The sequence below is a fragment of the Eleutherodactylus coqui genome, chromosome 8, assembly GCF_035609145.1.
Source record: "Eleutherodactylus coqui strain aEleCoq1 chromosome 8, aEleCoq1.hap1, whole genome shotgun sequence".
Lineage (NCBI taxonomy): Eukaryota > Metazoa > Chordata > Amphibia > Anura > Eleutherodactylidae > Eleutherodactylus > Eleutherodactylus coqui.
This window is the reverse complement of record NC_089844.1, coordinates 72512001-72527736: the sequence shown is the minus strand read 5'-3', so window position 1 is coordinate 72527736 and position 15736 is coordinate 72512001. Positions and strand designations below refer to the sequence as shown.

At 42.4% G+C, this 15736-nt stretch overlaps 1 protein-coding gene across 1 annotated transcript in view; it reads right to left on the bottom strand.

Annotated features, from left to right (window-relative positions):
• Positions 1–246: 246 nt before the first annotated feature.
• CHN1 (chimerin 1) overlaps positions 247–15736 on the bottom strand; it is an 83349-nt gene continuing 67859 nt past the window's right edge. Inside the window, exons 9-14 of the mRNA XM_066575813.1 lie at positions 12292–12376; positions 7227–7400; positions 6776–6853; positions 5412–5549; positions 3624–3729; positions 247–1408 (exon numbers count right to left, since the gene is read on the bottom strand). Of these exons, the coding sequence (XP_066431910.1) occupies positions 1237–1408; positions 3624–3729; positions 5412–5549; positions 6776–6853; positions 7227–7400; positions 12292–12376 (753 nt within the window). The 3' untranslated portion in view covers positions 247–1236. The remainder of the gene's footprint in view (positions 1409–3623; positions 3730–5411; positions 5550–6775; positions 6854–7226; positions 7401–12291; positions 12377–15736) is intronic.

Below are 15736 nucleotides of genomic sequence, written 5' to 3'. Positions count from 1 at the left end.
AGAAAGCAAGGCTGTAGTGTCTTGTTGAGCACAACTTATCAAAAATGTTGCCACTTTTCCATCACCATTAAGGTGGACAGCGACTTAATAAAGAAGTAGCACATTTGTTGGAGAGAACTGCAAGACCCTAGGAGTTCTGTGTATGCCCCTGGTTAAAGCCATGGAATATTCATCCTGACCTCATCGCCATCTTTTAACGAACCATTGCTCACATACAAACTAATAAAACAGAGAAACAGCCATGGATTTTCTAAAACCTAGGTTTAATAAATTAATAGGTGCATGCCAGATGAAAAATACAAAAATACATTAAAAAAATTAAACATTGCAGTATGTACTGCCATCACCACACAAACAGCTCAGTAAACATTGGAAAAACTCAAGCTCTCCAATCAAAAACTGTAAAAAAAAAGTATGAACTTGCTGCATTATGCAAAAAAACAAAAAAATAGAATAGAAAAAGATCAAAGGAAAAAAAAACAAAACGAAAACTGTGCGATACAAATGTTTTTAAAAGGTAACCGCTCCACAAACTCATTATCCTAATAGGATTATGCTGAACATAAAAGGGAGAGAAAAAACACCATAATGTCACGCCAGGGGGACAAACATGCTGATTGACAGTCACGACCCGTTTAGCTAGAAGATATCTCTTTAAAGGAGAGCTCCGACAAAAACGGAGACATACATGCAGCCATTTACAATTGGTTACACTGTAAACACAGAGCGGCAACGGCAGACATTACCGCCTTCACGATAGCATTGATTGCCACAGCTAAAACAATAGAAAAGACCGCTTTGTATCTGTCCTGTGTACATAAAAAGCACTAGGAAAGTGTACCCTTAGCCTTGAGAAAGTGGAGGCAAAAAGTGCCCCATGCCTCAGTGATGTGACTAGCTCATAATGATCGGACAGGCCGCATGCTTAGGAGTCCTGGCTCAGCCTACAAACTTCTTCAAGTCCAGTTCCGCATGCTTGAATGCTATTAAGCGAACCGAAAAGAGATCTACTAAATACTGTCTAAAGATGGCCGCCTCTACAAAGTGCTTCATGCCTCACTGATGTCATTGATTTCTAGTGAACGGACAGTTTCCGGACTACTAAACAGAGTCCGGAAATATGACTGCTCCACTATACATAGGTGACAAGTACACTTTAAAAATGGTACGCCGTAGGGGTGTGGGGGGTTACGTTTCCTTCATCCTCCGGAATACTGATTGTGTGTTTTTCTTGGCTCAAAATAAAATGTCCTCGTTCTTGATGAGCATTTCCACCACGAGTCTCTGATAACGGATGTCATTTAGTGCTGCCATGGCATCCAGCTCTGGCGCTCGCATGAGAGTTGGTCCGAACACGATACCAAGGTTCTCTGCGCTCATTAAGTTGTCCTTTTCGTGAAGAGTTACCCTGCAGGAGATAACAAAAATTACATCTCATTATTGCCCGTCGTGAATCTAAACGAGGGGTTATCTGTAGGGCGTTCGAGGCAAACCAGAACATGCAAATAATCCCACTTGTGCCCCCAAAGCAGAGAGTACTTTTCACTTTTAGTTTATCACAGGCTGTGACATTACTCCAATGGGAAGGACCTATTACGGGTTGCTAGGACACAGTCTCATTGCCGTCACGCTGATGCCCAAAGGACATGTGGACGTTCTGTATAGTGGCTGTCAGCAATAAAGGCCAAGGCAATCCTGTCTAATGAGTTAGTAGTAATAAGGACTGTCACACCGAAGTGCAAGACAGCCAGTGTTAATCAAATTATACATATATTTACTTTAATGGAAACCGAAAAGCCAAACTAGGCATATCTTCATTACTGTCCATTGTAGGACGACGGTGTGATGTCATGTGTGAATCTGGAAATACTGGAGGTGATGTGGATAGGGGTTGTCACAAACGTTCTAACATTTGGCAAGTAGTTCAACATCGCAGAGCATTGTGCGTAAGACAAGGTCAATTATGGTCATAAGTGTTCTTTTATTAGTGCACTACCAAAGTCTAGTAACTCCAATAATAGCCAATTACGAGCTCAGAGCAATCCTGTTTCGAACTGCTCTTCAACCTGCACTTGACTGACAATGGGGGATTTTGGCCCCTCTGATCAGGTGAACCAAAAACATTATAAAGTTGCCCCCTTTTCCCAAAAAGCAGAATTAAAAGGGGTGGTCCAATAAGAAGCCAAGTTAGACTTCCATTGTAAACTCTCTATGCCAGTTAAAACTGCGCCTGCCATACATACAGTACAGTATTGCATGCTGGTCCTTTGCATGAACAGCCGACCACATAGATGTGGGCAGACAAAGAGGGGCTCACCGTTTAGATTCCCTCCAAAAAAAAAGGGTCTCAATGGGTGGATATGCCTTTAATAGGGCATATGGACAGAGGTTGTTGTCATGACACAACACCTCTAAAGTCCTTAGTCTGCACAATCTATAAATGTAGAGGTCATTCAAAGAGACATTAGTAATTGTAAGAGCAGTTAGCATGGATGTTGGCTGACATCTGCCGGCTGTGGGGGGGTCGTATTGATGAAAATGCCCATTTGATCTACCGGGATGAATTTTGATATCATGGATTGTTCAGTGGTGGTTTAAAAAGTAATTATGTGTAAAAGGGATGTGGAAGGGGTTTAAAAGAAAAAACATTTAGGGGCAAGAAATGGTGCCAAGAAAAGATAGAAGGCTCACAACTTTCCCCCATCCAGCGCAGGAGCCCCGATCCCCGAAGCAGCTCTGGTGGTTACGTTCCATTCTTTGGCAGAATGCACAATGAACAGGACAGGACTGCCAGAACTTCTTCCAGGATCGGAGTGATGGAGAGCGGGGGCCACTTATTTCTTTATTTTTTACCACTCTCTGGCTCTAATTTTTTTCTTTTTAATCCCAGAAAACGCCTTTATCTTACAGCTACTACTATTTTGCGTCTTGCTCTATGCTGATCCACCCTTGAATATTCCAAAGTCTGTTGTCCCTCTCTCCATTGCATGGGTAGATGTTTGTTCTTACAATTCTAGCGATAGGATCAGTTTTAGAATGGCCACAATAGGACAGCTGCATCGCCCAGATAGGAGAATACTGGCTAATTACAATTCATGCGCTACTGACGAAGAAGGAGAGCAAAGCCACTTCTAACACACCCAATGAAAGTGATTAATTAGAAGAGCTTCTTTCCCCTCCACACAACACATTTTCTAATTTAATTTTGCAATTTTTGAGTAAGAAGGTAAACGATACTCATATACAATGTTTTTGTTTTTTTAAATTATTCTACTAAAATGTGCCTGGTAAATGTTTGTTTTGGCTCCATTCTAACGAGGGGCTAATTCTGTTATCTTGTCAGCAGCACATACTCTATAATGGGACTGCGTGCGATGATAAAGAGAAGGGATTACAGAAAATGTATCATGTAGCTCAGCGTGACCAATTAGCAGATAATGCTGTGAGAGCCCTGGGAACCTGGCACACTGAAAAAACGTTTCACAGCCAGTGGGCATGGAATAATTTCCTCCTCCTGGGTGAGGACTAAGAAGAGCTTTAACTCTAAAATACTGCTTAGATCCAAAAAAAAAAAAACGAAAAAAAACCCCATTCCCGCATTTGAAGTGCTTAGATGTATTTACCTTTTCAGATGGGCCATGAGATACCGTAGTGTTTCACAGTGTGCAGGAGGTAGCAGCTTCAAAGCTTCATGCAGAGCTTCTAACTGTGCATCCGGGTCCAAAGCCTCTGAATAAGAAAAGGAAAATTGGAGTTACTCTAGCGATTAAGCCGAGCATTGATGAGATGAACCTGATCACTTATAAAGGCCGACTGTACTAGAAAGGAAAAGTGCCTTGTACAGATATCCTTTAGAAGGTGTAAACTCCTCATCAGGATTTAACAAGCAGCCTCCAGCAACAGCTGGCGCATTACTACAAGAGCAGGATGATCACATCACCTTTCTCAATATTCTCCATGATTTTAGATTTCAAAGCTCTACTCAGAATTTTGGATTGATGTAGTTTAGCAGCGCCTATTTTTTAAGACCCTGGGCTGGGTGATTTATGGATAGGCGGGAAGTGATGTACAGTGGCGTGGCGCCATGGAAAGCCTTGTGGGTGAGGGTGATTAGTTTGAATTGAGTTCTGTAGTGGATGGGTACCCAGTACAGTGACTAGATTTATATTTCGGAAGTGCTGACTTATTCCTCCTTTTTCCTTTCTGTTTGTGCGGTGGAGGTTGCCTCCATCTTGACGTGCACTCCCGCCCATCTACCTCCTGTCCCCTTAATTGGTATCCTACTTTCCTTGGTTTTATTTGTATGTTTAGGCCCAAGAGAGATGTATACTAAAAAGACAGGAACTAGAGATGAGCGAGTATACTCGCTAAGGCACATTACTCGAGCGAGTAGTGCCTTAGCCAAGTATCTCCCTGCTCGATTCAGGGGGCCGGCGGGGAGCTGCGGGGGAGAGCGGGGAGGAACAGAGGGGAGATCTCTCTCTCTCCCTCTCTTTCCCCCGCAACTCACCTGTCACCTGCGCCGCACCCCGAAACTTTAGAGACGAGCGGGGGGATACTCGGTTAAGACACTACTCGCTCGAGTAATGTGCCTTAGCGAGTATACTCACTCAACTCTAACAGGAACCCATCTTTCCCAGGTTATATTTAAACTGCCTGGTATTAGTGTTAGGACCCTTCTGTAAGCTGGGTCACCTGGACGTTGATGATGGGCCAATATACTTTAAAAACAAATGCAAGGTTCTTGGTATATAGCTTGATCTACGTGGCTAGTATATACATTAGAGCTTTGTATTTCTCTAATAAGAAATGTATTTGAGTGCTGTTGCCATGTGTTTCTGCTTGTACTGTTTATTCGTGGTCACGGTTTAACTTGCACCTATAGATTTATATTTGGTACGTGTTGACTTAGTTTACACGGCCCAACTGTCAGGCGAAAGAGTGTGTGGAGGAACATTTGGGCTTCATATGGATCTATGCAAAAAAAAATGTCAAGTGTAGTATAGAAATCCTAGGAGGCACCTAAGCTCACACTATTATTCTAAAAAGAGATGAATGGAAAAATGAGGATGACAAACCATACAATAGATGGACATCATGTCAGAAATGGTTGAAGAGCTACTGAGAAGCCTAAAAACCCAAGACAGAAGATGAGATGTAGTGGGGAACCACCATACTGTATATTTGGTCACCACTTGAGGGCAAATAAATGATGAAAATAATAATACAAGATATAGTGTATGTCAAATCTAGTGGTGCTTACAAAAATACAAGTGCAGCGAATGCCCATCTATTGTACATGTACCCAGAAAGTTTTATTGGCTTACAAAAGTTTTGACCACAAGTGCACAGTGTTAAGAGCTTGTGGGTTTGGAGACCACAAGGTCATTATAAGCTTTTTGTGTACTTACTTGCAGACTCGAGGAACTTGGGGTAAGCGTCATATGTTATCAGTGGAATTGGCAATTCCCTGAAGTACAGTTTCAGTGCACCAGTTATAATGTTAATGTCTTCATAGACATTTACAGATATATCAGCCTTCTCACCATCTACAAAGACAGACAAGGATCAACATGATATACTCCATAAATGACATTAATACCAAAGCTCTGTTCACATTTGTTTGGAGCCCATCAAAAATTCTGTTATATGTGATGGAAAAACCATTGCTACACATGGTGCTATTTTTCCCAACAAAATGATGGACATCTCAGCAAGACTTGACAGAGCCCACTGTAAGTCAATGAGATTCTTGTATCCCTGGTGGTATCCAATGTGCGACTGATTCTTTATGCATTATGGTTTTTGGTAGAATTGGAAACCCCAAAGCAAGTGTGAGCCAAGCCTTAGTCATATGACTACAAGTAGAGTTTCTTCTGGGTTCTGAACCAATGTGCAGAACATAATTATACCAGTTAGCATCTGCCTCAATATTGCTAAAACGTTTCTCACTTTGCACAATTTACAAGCATGGCTACATATACAATCTGCTAAATATGATTAAGCATAGAGACTAGAGATGAGCGAACGTGCTCGGCCACGCCCCTTTTTCGCCCGAATACCGCGATTTTCGAGTACTTCACTACTCGGGTGAAAAGTACTCGGGTGCGCCGGGGGCGGGGAGAGGCGTGGCGGCGTGGGGGGTAGCAGCGGGGAACAGGGGGGAGCCCTCTCTCTCTCCCCCCCCCCCACTCCCCGCTGCAACCCCCCGCGCCGCCACGGCGACCCCCGAATTTTTTCGCCCGAGTACGGAAGTACTCGAAAATCGCGGTATTCGGGCGAAAAAGGGGCGTGGCCAAGCACGGTCGCTCATCTCTAATAGAGACCATTCTTAAATATCCTCACATCTATTAGAGCAGTTTTCCTATATATTAAAACATTGGTGATGAGGAGTGTGTGACAAATATTAAAGAATAAATACTCCCCTTTACGCTGCAGTGTCTCCGATGCTTTGTTTACATTTTGTCTGCAGCGGTCACGTGGTTGTTTACCCACATGACCACTGCAGCCAATAGGCCCAAAAGGACATTAACAACAGTGGTGGCATCCCGTAAAGCTGCCGAGGCATCGACATTAGGCGTCTATACGACAGATTAACAGATGTCACCAGGCCAGAAGGCCCGGCGATGTCACTTGTCAAATACCGTGGTGCCAAAGCATTGTTCCAGCACCAGGGTAAGCAGGTCAATAAAGCAGAGATTGTATCAGGGGAAACAACTTGAACAACCCTTTCAAAAATATATTTTTTGTTGATGCAAAAACCTCAATATCGTACCTCTGTCAAAGGCCATTTTGGCATCTTCAATGAGATCAGTAAAACCTGATATTCTGTACAATCCTTCAGAGTTCAACCCTGTTAAAACAAATAAATGTCAGAAAAATATATTTGGTTGGGATTTCCATCTGGTCTAAGTTTTTTTTTAAAGATATTCTTTAAATGTGAACATTTTCCAGGTATTTAGGATGTTGTCTTTTAAATCCCTATTAGGGATAGCATACTATATTAGTGTACAGACAACTTATAAGATGTTCCAAAAACAGTGCTCCTCTTGTTCATGGGTTGTGTCTGATATTCCAACTATGACGACTCATATAAGAGCTTCGTATAGAACTTCTTCACAGAATACCATCTACAAATGTCACAAAATGGGACCTCACGAAGAGCACACTACATGAATAATGATCTCCACTTCCATCTTACAGTTGAGCAGAGACTAACGCCTTACCTCTGGACTCTATCTCCCGTATACACATGTCCACCACCATTGGCCTCTTCGTATTGTGTGCTTTGACTAAAGTGGTGAGGTCACAGCTGTAAACTTTCTTGACGTGTTTCAAGTCCGGCTTGCAGTCATTAGGAACCATCTTCGAGCATTGCTTGTGAACATTCAAACCACAATCTGGAAAATAAATATAAAGACATTGTATAAGGAATCAAAACCTTCACTTAAGTCACTATTAGAGATGAGCGAACTGATCCTGCAGAACCTGAATTCAGATCGAACTTTACTAGAAGTAGATCAGTCCTTAGCACGGTTGCTAAGTCCTAGTTTCACGTCTGATCAAGGACAACATCTGCATGGAGTTTGTCTTTTTTTTCCTTCTCCTCAACTGGAGAAGGAAGACACATGATGGCTCAGTGGTTAGCACTGGAGTTTTCCAACCACCACTGGCCAAAATGAACTTTTGAAAAGTTCACTCATCTCTAGTCAAAATCAATCTCTAAGGGTCTGTAAGTTTTTACCCCTACTTACTACATAGCATTTAACCTATGGTAATGGACACTATGGAAATCAATAGATGGAGTATACCACTGTATGCCTAGTGGAGGCTTTTATTGAAGCTATACTCCCAACATAGAACACTGATGGATAGAGGTGAAAATGGCCTAAAAGAATGTAAAAACCTAGATATACAGTTAGTTTAGAGTAAAAATTGTTCATCTGTTAAATACTTGGGGCTGGTAATAAGCTTTTCTACTCTTCCGTCAAACTGTAGGAATGTCATGCCATCCAAACAATCGGTAGGACGCAATGAAATGTGACAAAGTGCCGTTCACAGGGCTGGAAAAGCTGAAGGATGACAGCAGATAATTATGAACACTTAACATTTCGTGCAAGGCAAAACCTAGATAGGGTCCCTACTAACACGCAACATTTTCCATGACATATGATGTGAGGAGACTTCAGATCACTTGAAGGTGTCACAACAATGTGCTTATGGGTTCCGTTTTGGAATGGAAGCAAATGCTTCCCAGCTGAGGTACAAAAAAAAAAGTGGCGCTAGTTTGCTGCAGGTTTTGTTGCAGACTTTGGTGCAGATATGCAGCAGATTTTTACTTTTTTTACTTCTTCTATTGGAATTCAATTGCAAGGGTGAAATCTGCTGCAGATCTGCACCCAAGTAGGCGACACAATCAGAGATGTGTAAACCCATTGGACCCCATTACTCATATCGTTAGTGTCTAGACTTCTATAGTTTAATGGAGATGCTTACAGACGCCTTTTTATACAGTTAGGAAAATGTGTAGGCGTGCAATGCGTTTATGGCAACCGATGACCTAAAAATGCCATGAATTAAATGAAATATATGAGCACATTTATATTACACACGAGTAGACTGAAGAATTATAATGCTTCCGCCTCAACTGACATTGCTGCTGAACCGTAGGCTGCAGATGGCTCTACAACACGTCGGTCTATGAATAGATTTCAGCCCTAGTCCTGTCCTTTTTGCAGGGAGCCGACCGTCCCAGGGGGTCTTGGGTATCAGGAAGGACACAGCTTTTAAGACTCGCTTCATTAGGCACAGGTTAGCAGCCAAAATGTCCGCCTGTCCACTGTCATGGACCTTAAAGAGGATATCTGGCATTTGCAAAACTGGTGGTTTTTTAAATTCCTCTAGAATATCTAGAATTAGAGCACTGTAGGCCGAGTAGATCAAACACAGCATAGCAGACTAAACTCCTCATGTATAGCAAAACTACTCAAATATCCCTTTAAGGCTGAAGGCACAGAGGCAGAAATTCCGCAGCGAAATTTTGCGCAGAATTTCCGCCGTTGCACGCTGCCATAGGCTTGCATTAGTTTATGTAATCCTATGCAGACAGCCGCGATTTGACCGCCTGAAAACTCACGTGGTAACAAAATCGCAGCATGGCCAAGGCTCACACTGGAGCGTCATCGTGACGCGCCGGCTCAGCACTGCATATGCGCGGCTGTGCGCCAGCCGGCACATCGCAGAGCAGAGAGAGAAGACGCTAGGTGGGTAAGCAAAAGGTCAATGCAGGGGGACAGGTCACATCGTGCTGCGAGAATCTCACAGTCGGAGTCCGACCCGGCCGTCTGCATTCACCCGTAAGGGGTTTTCCGGGCAAATACTATTGATGTACCATCCTCAGGATAGGAAGGCCTGGAAGACCCTTTTAATTGTCACCATAATAACCATTCCAACCCCCACCCCCCCATATTCCCCAGCTTTCCCCCGAACATTGATCTAGAGGAAGGCAAAAGAGCCCATGAGGTAGAAGCCAATTTTCCTCACTTAAGGGGAAAAAAAATCCTTCTTGACTCAAAGTCTGGCAATCGGAATAATCCCCGGGTCACCGACCCTTCTGAAGTAATTCGTGACTATAACATGCAAAAGTGTTACACTCAAGAAAGGCATCCGGGCCCCTCTTAAACTCTGTTATCGTATTCGCCATCACCACATCCTCAGGCAGAAAGTTCCATAGTCTCACTGCTCTTACAGTAAAGAACCCCCTTCAATGTTGGTGTAGAAACCTTCTTTCCTCTAGACGTAGAGGGCGCCCCCTTGTTACAATCAGTCCTGGGTATAAACAGATCAACATATCTCTGTATTGTCCCCTGATATATTTATACTTAGTTATTAGGTCGCCCCTCAGACGTCTTTTTTCTAAACTAAATAACCCAAATTTTGATGTCCTCTCTGGGTATTGTAGTCCGCCCATTCCATTTATTACTTTAATTGTCAGTCTTTGTACTCGCTCAAGCTCTGATATGTCGTCCTTGAGTACCAGTGCCCAAAACTGTCCACAATATTCCATGTGTGGTCTGACCCCCCTCACCTGATTGCCTGTCACACTATGGACACCTACTATCTATACTGTAGTCACTTCTATGCAGTGCAGCCTTTTGTCTGATGCTTATCAGGCACCATCTGGATGGCAAGATTTCTCCCTGCTCACTTTCACTATTCTGCGTTATCAATCCCATGATGCATTAGCACAGCATCAAATGAATAGCTAGAGCTTGTACCATCTCTGCTGCAGGGAAAACACTGCCATTATATTCAGTATTGACAGACATAAGCTACAGACCCATAAGTATACAGTCAGGAGGATGAGCTGTGTGATCATCAACAGTAACTGTGATAGAAGTGTCTGCATCCCCCTCTAAGCAGTTTCTGCGGTAGTGTCCATCACACACCTATTAAGCTGACGGAGAACCTGACTAGTTTGAGGATACATAAACCCAAGTAAAGCTGAACTGGTCTGAATTGATATCACATGACCCACCTAAGGATATAGAAGCCAAGAGGTTCAGATAGAAAGGAACAAACAAGCAAGGCAACATTAGCCGATATATATATATAATAGGGGGTAGTTACATAATGATAAGAAATTGCGCCGGTTGGCCCTTTAAGTGCTGCTGGAGAGCTAATGCGTAATGCAGTACACTGATTTAGGTAAAGGGGATGTTAGGCTTCTAAATAGGAGTGTATCTAAGACACTTCTAATAGCTGAAAAGGCCTTACTTTCTGCAATGTACCAGCCACGCCTCCAATACACTGTGCATTGATCTACCTTCAAACAGTACATCCCCCATTAGGATCAGCTGTAAATACTCCACCCAATGTTCTACACCTGTGTTCCCGAACTCCAGTCCACAGGGACCGACCGGTAACAGGTCGTTTTTTCAGGATTTCCTCAGAATTGCACAGGTGATGTAATTATTGTTGGTGCCTCGGACATTGCCACAGGTGTTCTTACTATAGGATACCCTGAAAACATGACCTGTTGGTGGTCCCTGAGGACCGGAGTTGGGGACCCCTGCTCTACACCACTTCCCATACAACCCTATATATCCTGCCTGTAGCAGTTTATCAATCTGTTCATTCTTAAACTCAAAACATGAAAAGGGGATTTAGGATAAAAGTAAAATATTCTGTACGACTAGAACATAAAACACAGATGGTAGACTGAAATGGAGTCGTCCTCGCCATCTTCCCTTGACCTAACACACATGGCGGTACCACACATGGATATGCTCTTTTATTTTCCCTGTAGAACCAGAGATTGTAATCATTGCGAACTCATTAGCCAGGACTACATCTCATATCTACACCCCACACTAAATAGATGTAGCAGAGTAGAATTTATCTTTTAACTCTTTAGTAACATAATGTACAAATAATGCACAAAAGTCAATAAAAAGGAATCCCAGATAAAATCAGCAACGACCAACTGCGCTCTACTATTGTACATCTGGACATGCAAGTGTAATATTACTATATATACTAGTACTCAGCACTATCTTAGCTCCAGTACCACAGCATTTCCACATTAGAAAAACACATAATCCGCATCATATAGACTCACCTTGCAATACATAATACCCGTCACACAGCAGCCTCTAGCGAGTGCCGAGCTGCTGCTGGTCAGGTGATGCCATTTCAAAATCACCTGACCACCTCAACGCCAACTAGAGGCCATTGGGGTGAAGTGTGATGGGGTGTGATGTATTCTGAAGTGAGGGGGGAGCGCTGTAGCTGCTAAAAATCAGCTGTCGCTATGCAGCAGATTCCTGGTCGAAATCGGCTCCAATGGTGTGAATTTTGACGCTTCTTTATGGGGAAATTCCGCTGTGATCCCACTATGGGTAAACATACCCTAAAAAGGTATTTCAACTAGTCTGCACATCCCAAAGTGGCGCAACACCTACTTAGATAGATAAATAAACACCTTTATATTGCACAGTGATATGCAAAGGTGTATGTACCACTGTAGGACATAGACAACCATAAACCCATGTTGGGCGTAGCACCTGAATCATAGCAAACGGTGATACACTATGTAATGCCTACTAGAGTGCCTGAAGGAGTGATGCATGATCCAGAGAGTCAAATAACCCAAAAGAGAATACCATGTCATGCACCGCCTCACCAGGCTTACATAGCCTATATGTTCTACCTGAAGTCTTCCTATATGTACCAACATGGTAAAGTAAAAGTTGCTCACATTTCATTTCCACGAGCTACTAGAATACATACCTGCACACTTTACTCCCTGAGCGATCAGCCCCCACATGAAGTTGGCACAGTATTCACACCAATGAGGACCCCTGAACGTGTGTACCTGTAAAAACGCAGAATACAATAACTGTACAGAAATGTTTTAAATGTCCAATCCTACGAAATGTCCCAGTAGAACACAGCTGGCGGCAATCGGAAACCTCTTTCAAAATTGCGAATTGAAAACCGGGGGGTAATCTAAACTGCTTTACCACTAAATAACCATTTAGGGCATCATTAGAAATGTCAGTCAGAGTCGGAGAGTTGGCTACAATATAAACTCATGTAATCATAGCTCTTCCAGCAAGAATGGCCGCTTACATTGCCCATTTAAAGTGTTGGAACATATATTTCCGCTCACAAGCGTATAGCTAGATGCTGTGACAGTGGGGTGAAGACTGAATAGCACATGAATTAAATTTACAGTGACTTTTTTATATGTATGATGGCATAATGGAAATCAAACCATTACTCCGGTGAACACAGCACAGCAGAAAATGTGATTATATAGTATATTTTCATTGCTGTCAGCCTTGTGCATCAACAATCAGCATATTTTCAATCTCTTTGCTGCCAAAGAGAATGCGAGTGCATTTATATTCATTGCCTTACTAAAGCCTCTGGCTGTCAAAACGGCAAAAGTGACATTGAAGCGCTGAACTTCACTCAACAGCATAGAAGAGGCTTGAGATAAATAGAAAGTGTCATTCAGGTCGATGATGCTAACAGCATAAGATATCAAGATTACACAATGATAAGGACACATACAGCAACGTTGGAAAGGACACAAACCTGTATTAGAAAATAAAGTTTCCAATAGCCAAACATAGTGAACGGCAAAAGCAGTCAGACTGATGTCAGCGCCAACCCCTGCGGAGCCAGCAAGTGGTAACAAGAGTTTCCGAAAAGTTCAGAGGGGACGCCAGTAAAACCCTAGTTATTTGCAGGTCAACAAGTTTGGTGTAGTCATCATTATAGACCAAATAGAATTGCCAAATGGCATAAAAAAGCCAATATAAAAGTTCTTTAACAAATTAAGTCCGCCTTTTTTGTGTAAACCTATCACAACTACAGGGCAGAAAACTGAAAACCCGGTCGCCTCACAAAGCTGTACTGAAAGGTCAGCAAAAATGCCAAGCGAGTGGGTATACAAATCAATATATACATGTATTGCATAACATTGCTTTTCATATGAGACCAGAAAGACCATATCATTCATATACATGGGAGCAAGGAATAAACAGATCTCTGCTGGAGATCCGAGAACCCTAAGAAACATAGCTCAGAAGAGAACGGTTTGTTAAAAATCACATACAGTGCCCCCCCACCCCACCCCCCAGACATGTTTCACCACAACTGGCGTCATCAGGGGGTAGGGGCCAACATTGCCATTTGGCAATTCTATTTGGTCTACTTTGGTATGTCCTGGTTTCCTTAGGGTCAACACTTATTCGTTTGAAAGCATTACAAACTCAATATACCCATGTTGGTGTGCACCTCTCCCAGCACAGGTTTAAACATGATGACGTAAGATGGGATGGTCCCATCAGCGAGGCATCCGTACAATGCCAGAAGGTTCTGCCGAAAAGCTCATATTATAAATTAATAGGAACTTTGCAATAGAGGTTTCTGGTGTGGTATGGTTACAATTTGGTGATGGGTCCATCCAATTATGGATTTTAAAAGAAAAATTCATAAAAAAAATAAGTGCTTAAGTTGTACTTATCTGTTAAAGTTGTTGGATTTTTTGTTGCTGGAGTCAAAAAATGTGTCCCCTTATGTAGCAATGGTGGATGTCTGGCTTCATACCTAACAGATTAGCCATTTAGGCATGTGGGAAAAGTTGGGCGACAACCCTGTGGAAGCTCTATCGGTCTCTCACATTGCATTCTTGGAGACATGCAAGACTAAACTTAGAGCTTCTGATAAGACATTTGATTAGATGGCCGACAGCTATCACTCCTGACTTCCCCATACAAGCTTGGCTAAACATGCATGTGTTCTCAGCTGGAAGAAATGGAAAGCTTATCACCTGAGAACAAAAGGACTGGGCAGTTAGAGATAAGGATCGGCTAGTTGGATTTCCATCATAATCTGCCATTGGGGGAAGAGTCGGGAAGCTGCCATACACATTAGATGATTGGTGGATTTGGCAGATTTATACAGTAACATAATATGTAAGGCCGAAAAAAATACATATGTTCATCCAGTTTAGCCTATTACCTTCAATGTTGATCCAGAGGAAGGCAAATAAAACCCAATGAGGTACAAGCCAATTTTCTCCATTTAAGTGAAAAAAAAATCCCTCCAATCTGGCAATTGGAATAATCCCCGGATCAACCACCTTTCTGAAATTATTAATGATCACCATATATTTGATGTGTATGGCCACCCTAAGGTTTCATGCTCATGGCTCTGCACCAGACCGTGTCCCTATAGTTTTATACTAAGAAGCAATAGAAACTGTTCTACAATCTTGTGCACCTCCACATGAAAATACGGTATAGTATAGAGATATTCTCTCATCGGGGCCCTGCTTCTACGAGAGAAAGTCTCCGTAAAGTGGCATCTGATGCCAGGATTACTTTTTGTATAAAACTGGAGGCAGGCAGATGTATAGTATAGGCCCATAAACTTTTATACGTGACATAGTAAGTCTTCACACAGCTCACCACTTGTAAGGAGTCGTAATCCAGCAGTGTGTATGAAGCCAAAGGAATGGCTGAACAGATTTTTTTTCTTGAGTTGGTATCCCAGATCTCAAGTAAGTACATTTACTGGTGATTGGGCAATAAAACTGAAGTGCCCACTGGGCCTCTACAGATGCTGAATGGCACCGACTTTCACATAAAAATATTCTCCATCTGCACAGCCTGGTGTAGTCATTGGCTCCTTTTTGTACATTCCAAGTGGCATCAATCATTGCAGTCCATATTTACTTCATTTCAATGCATCGATTTACATTTGGAACGCAATGTGAAGAAGAAACCATCTGGACATGTTTGAGATACATCTTAAACCAAAAACCAGCAGAAGAAAAATTCTAAAAAGTGACTGATTAAAACCAACCATCACCAAAAGTAGAAGACTGTAAAAAGGTCCGGTCTCTATATAATGATTGCCATTGTACATAGAGATATACAAATGGATTATGGACCTTGAACCACCAAGTAGTATCAGGCTCCAGTGGGAATCCAACGCTCCATACAATGGCAGCTGTGTCCTCTGTTTATTAATTCTGAAGAGGTGTTTTGGCCCATTTAATGTACGATGGACAGAAAAGACCCCAATCTGTCATTTGGCATGTGAACAGGGACAGATTTGCATATTTATTAATATGCAGTACAGTGCGAGATTATGTCAAGGCAAATTAGAATGTGAGATCATTGTAAAATCGGGAGAAAATGTAATTTACATTACACTA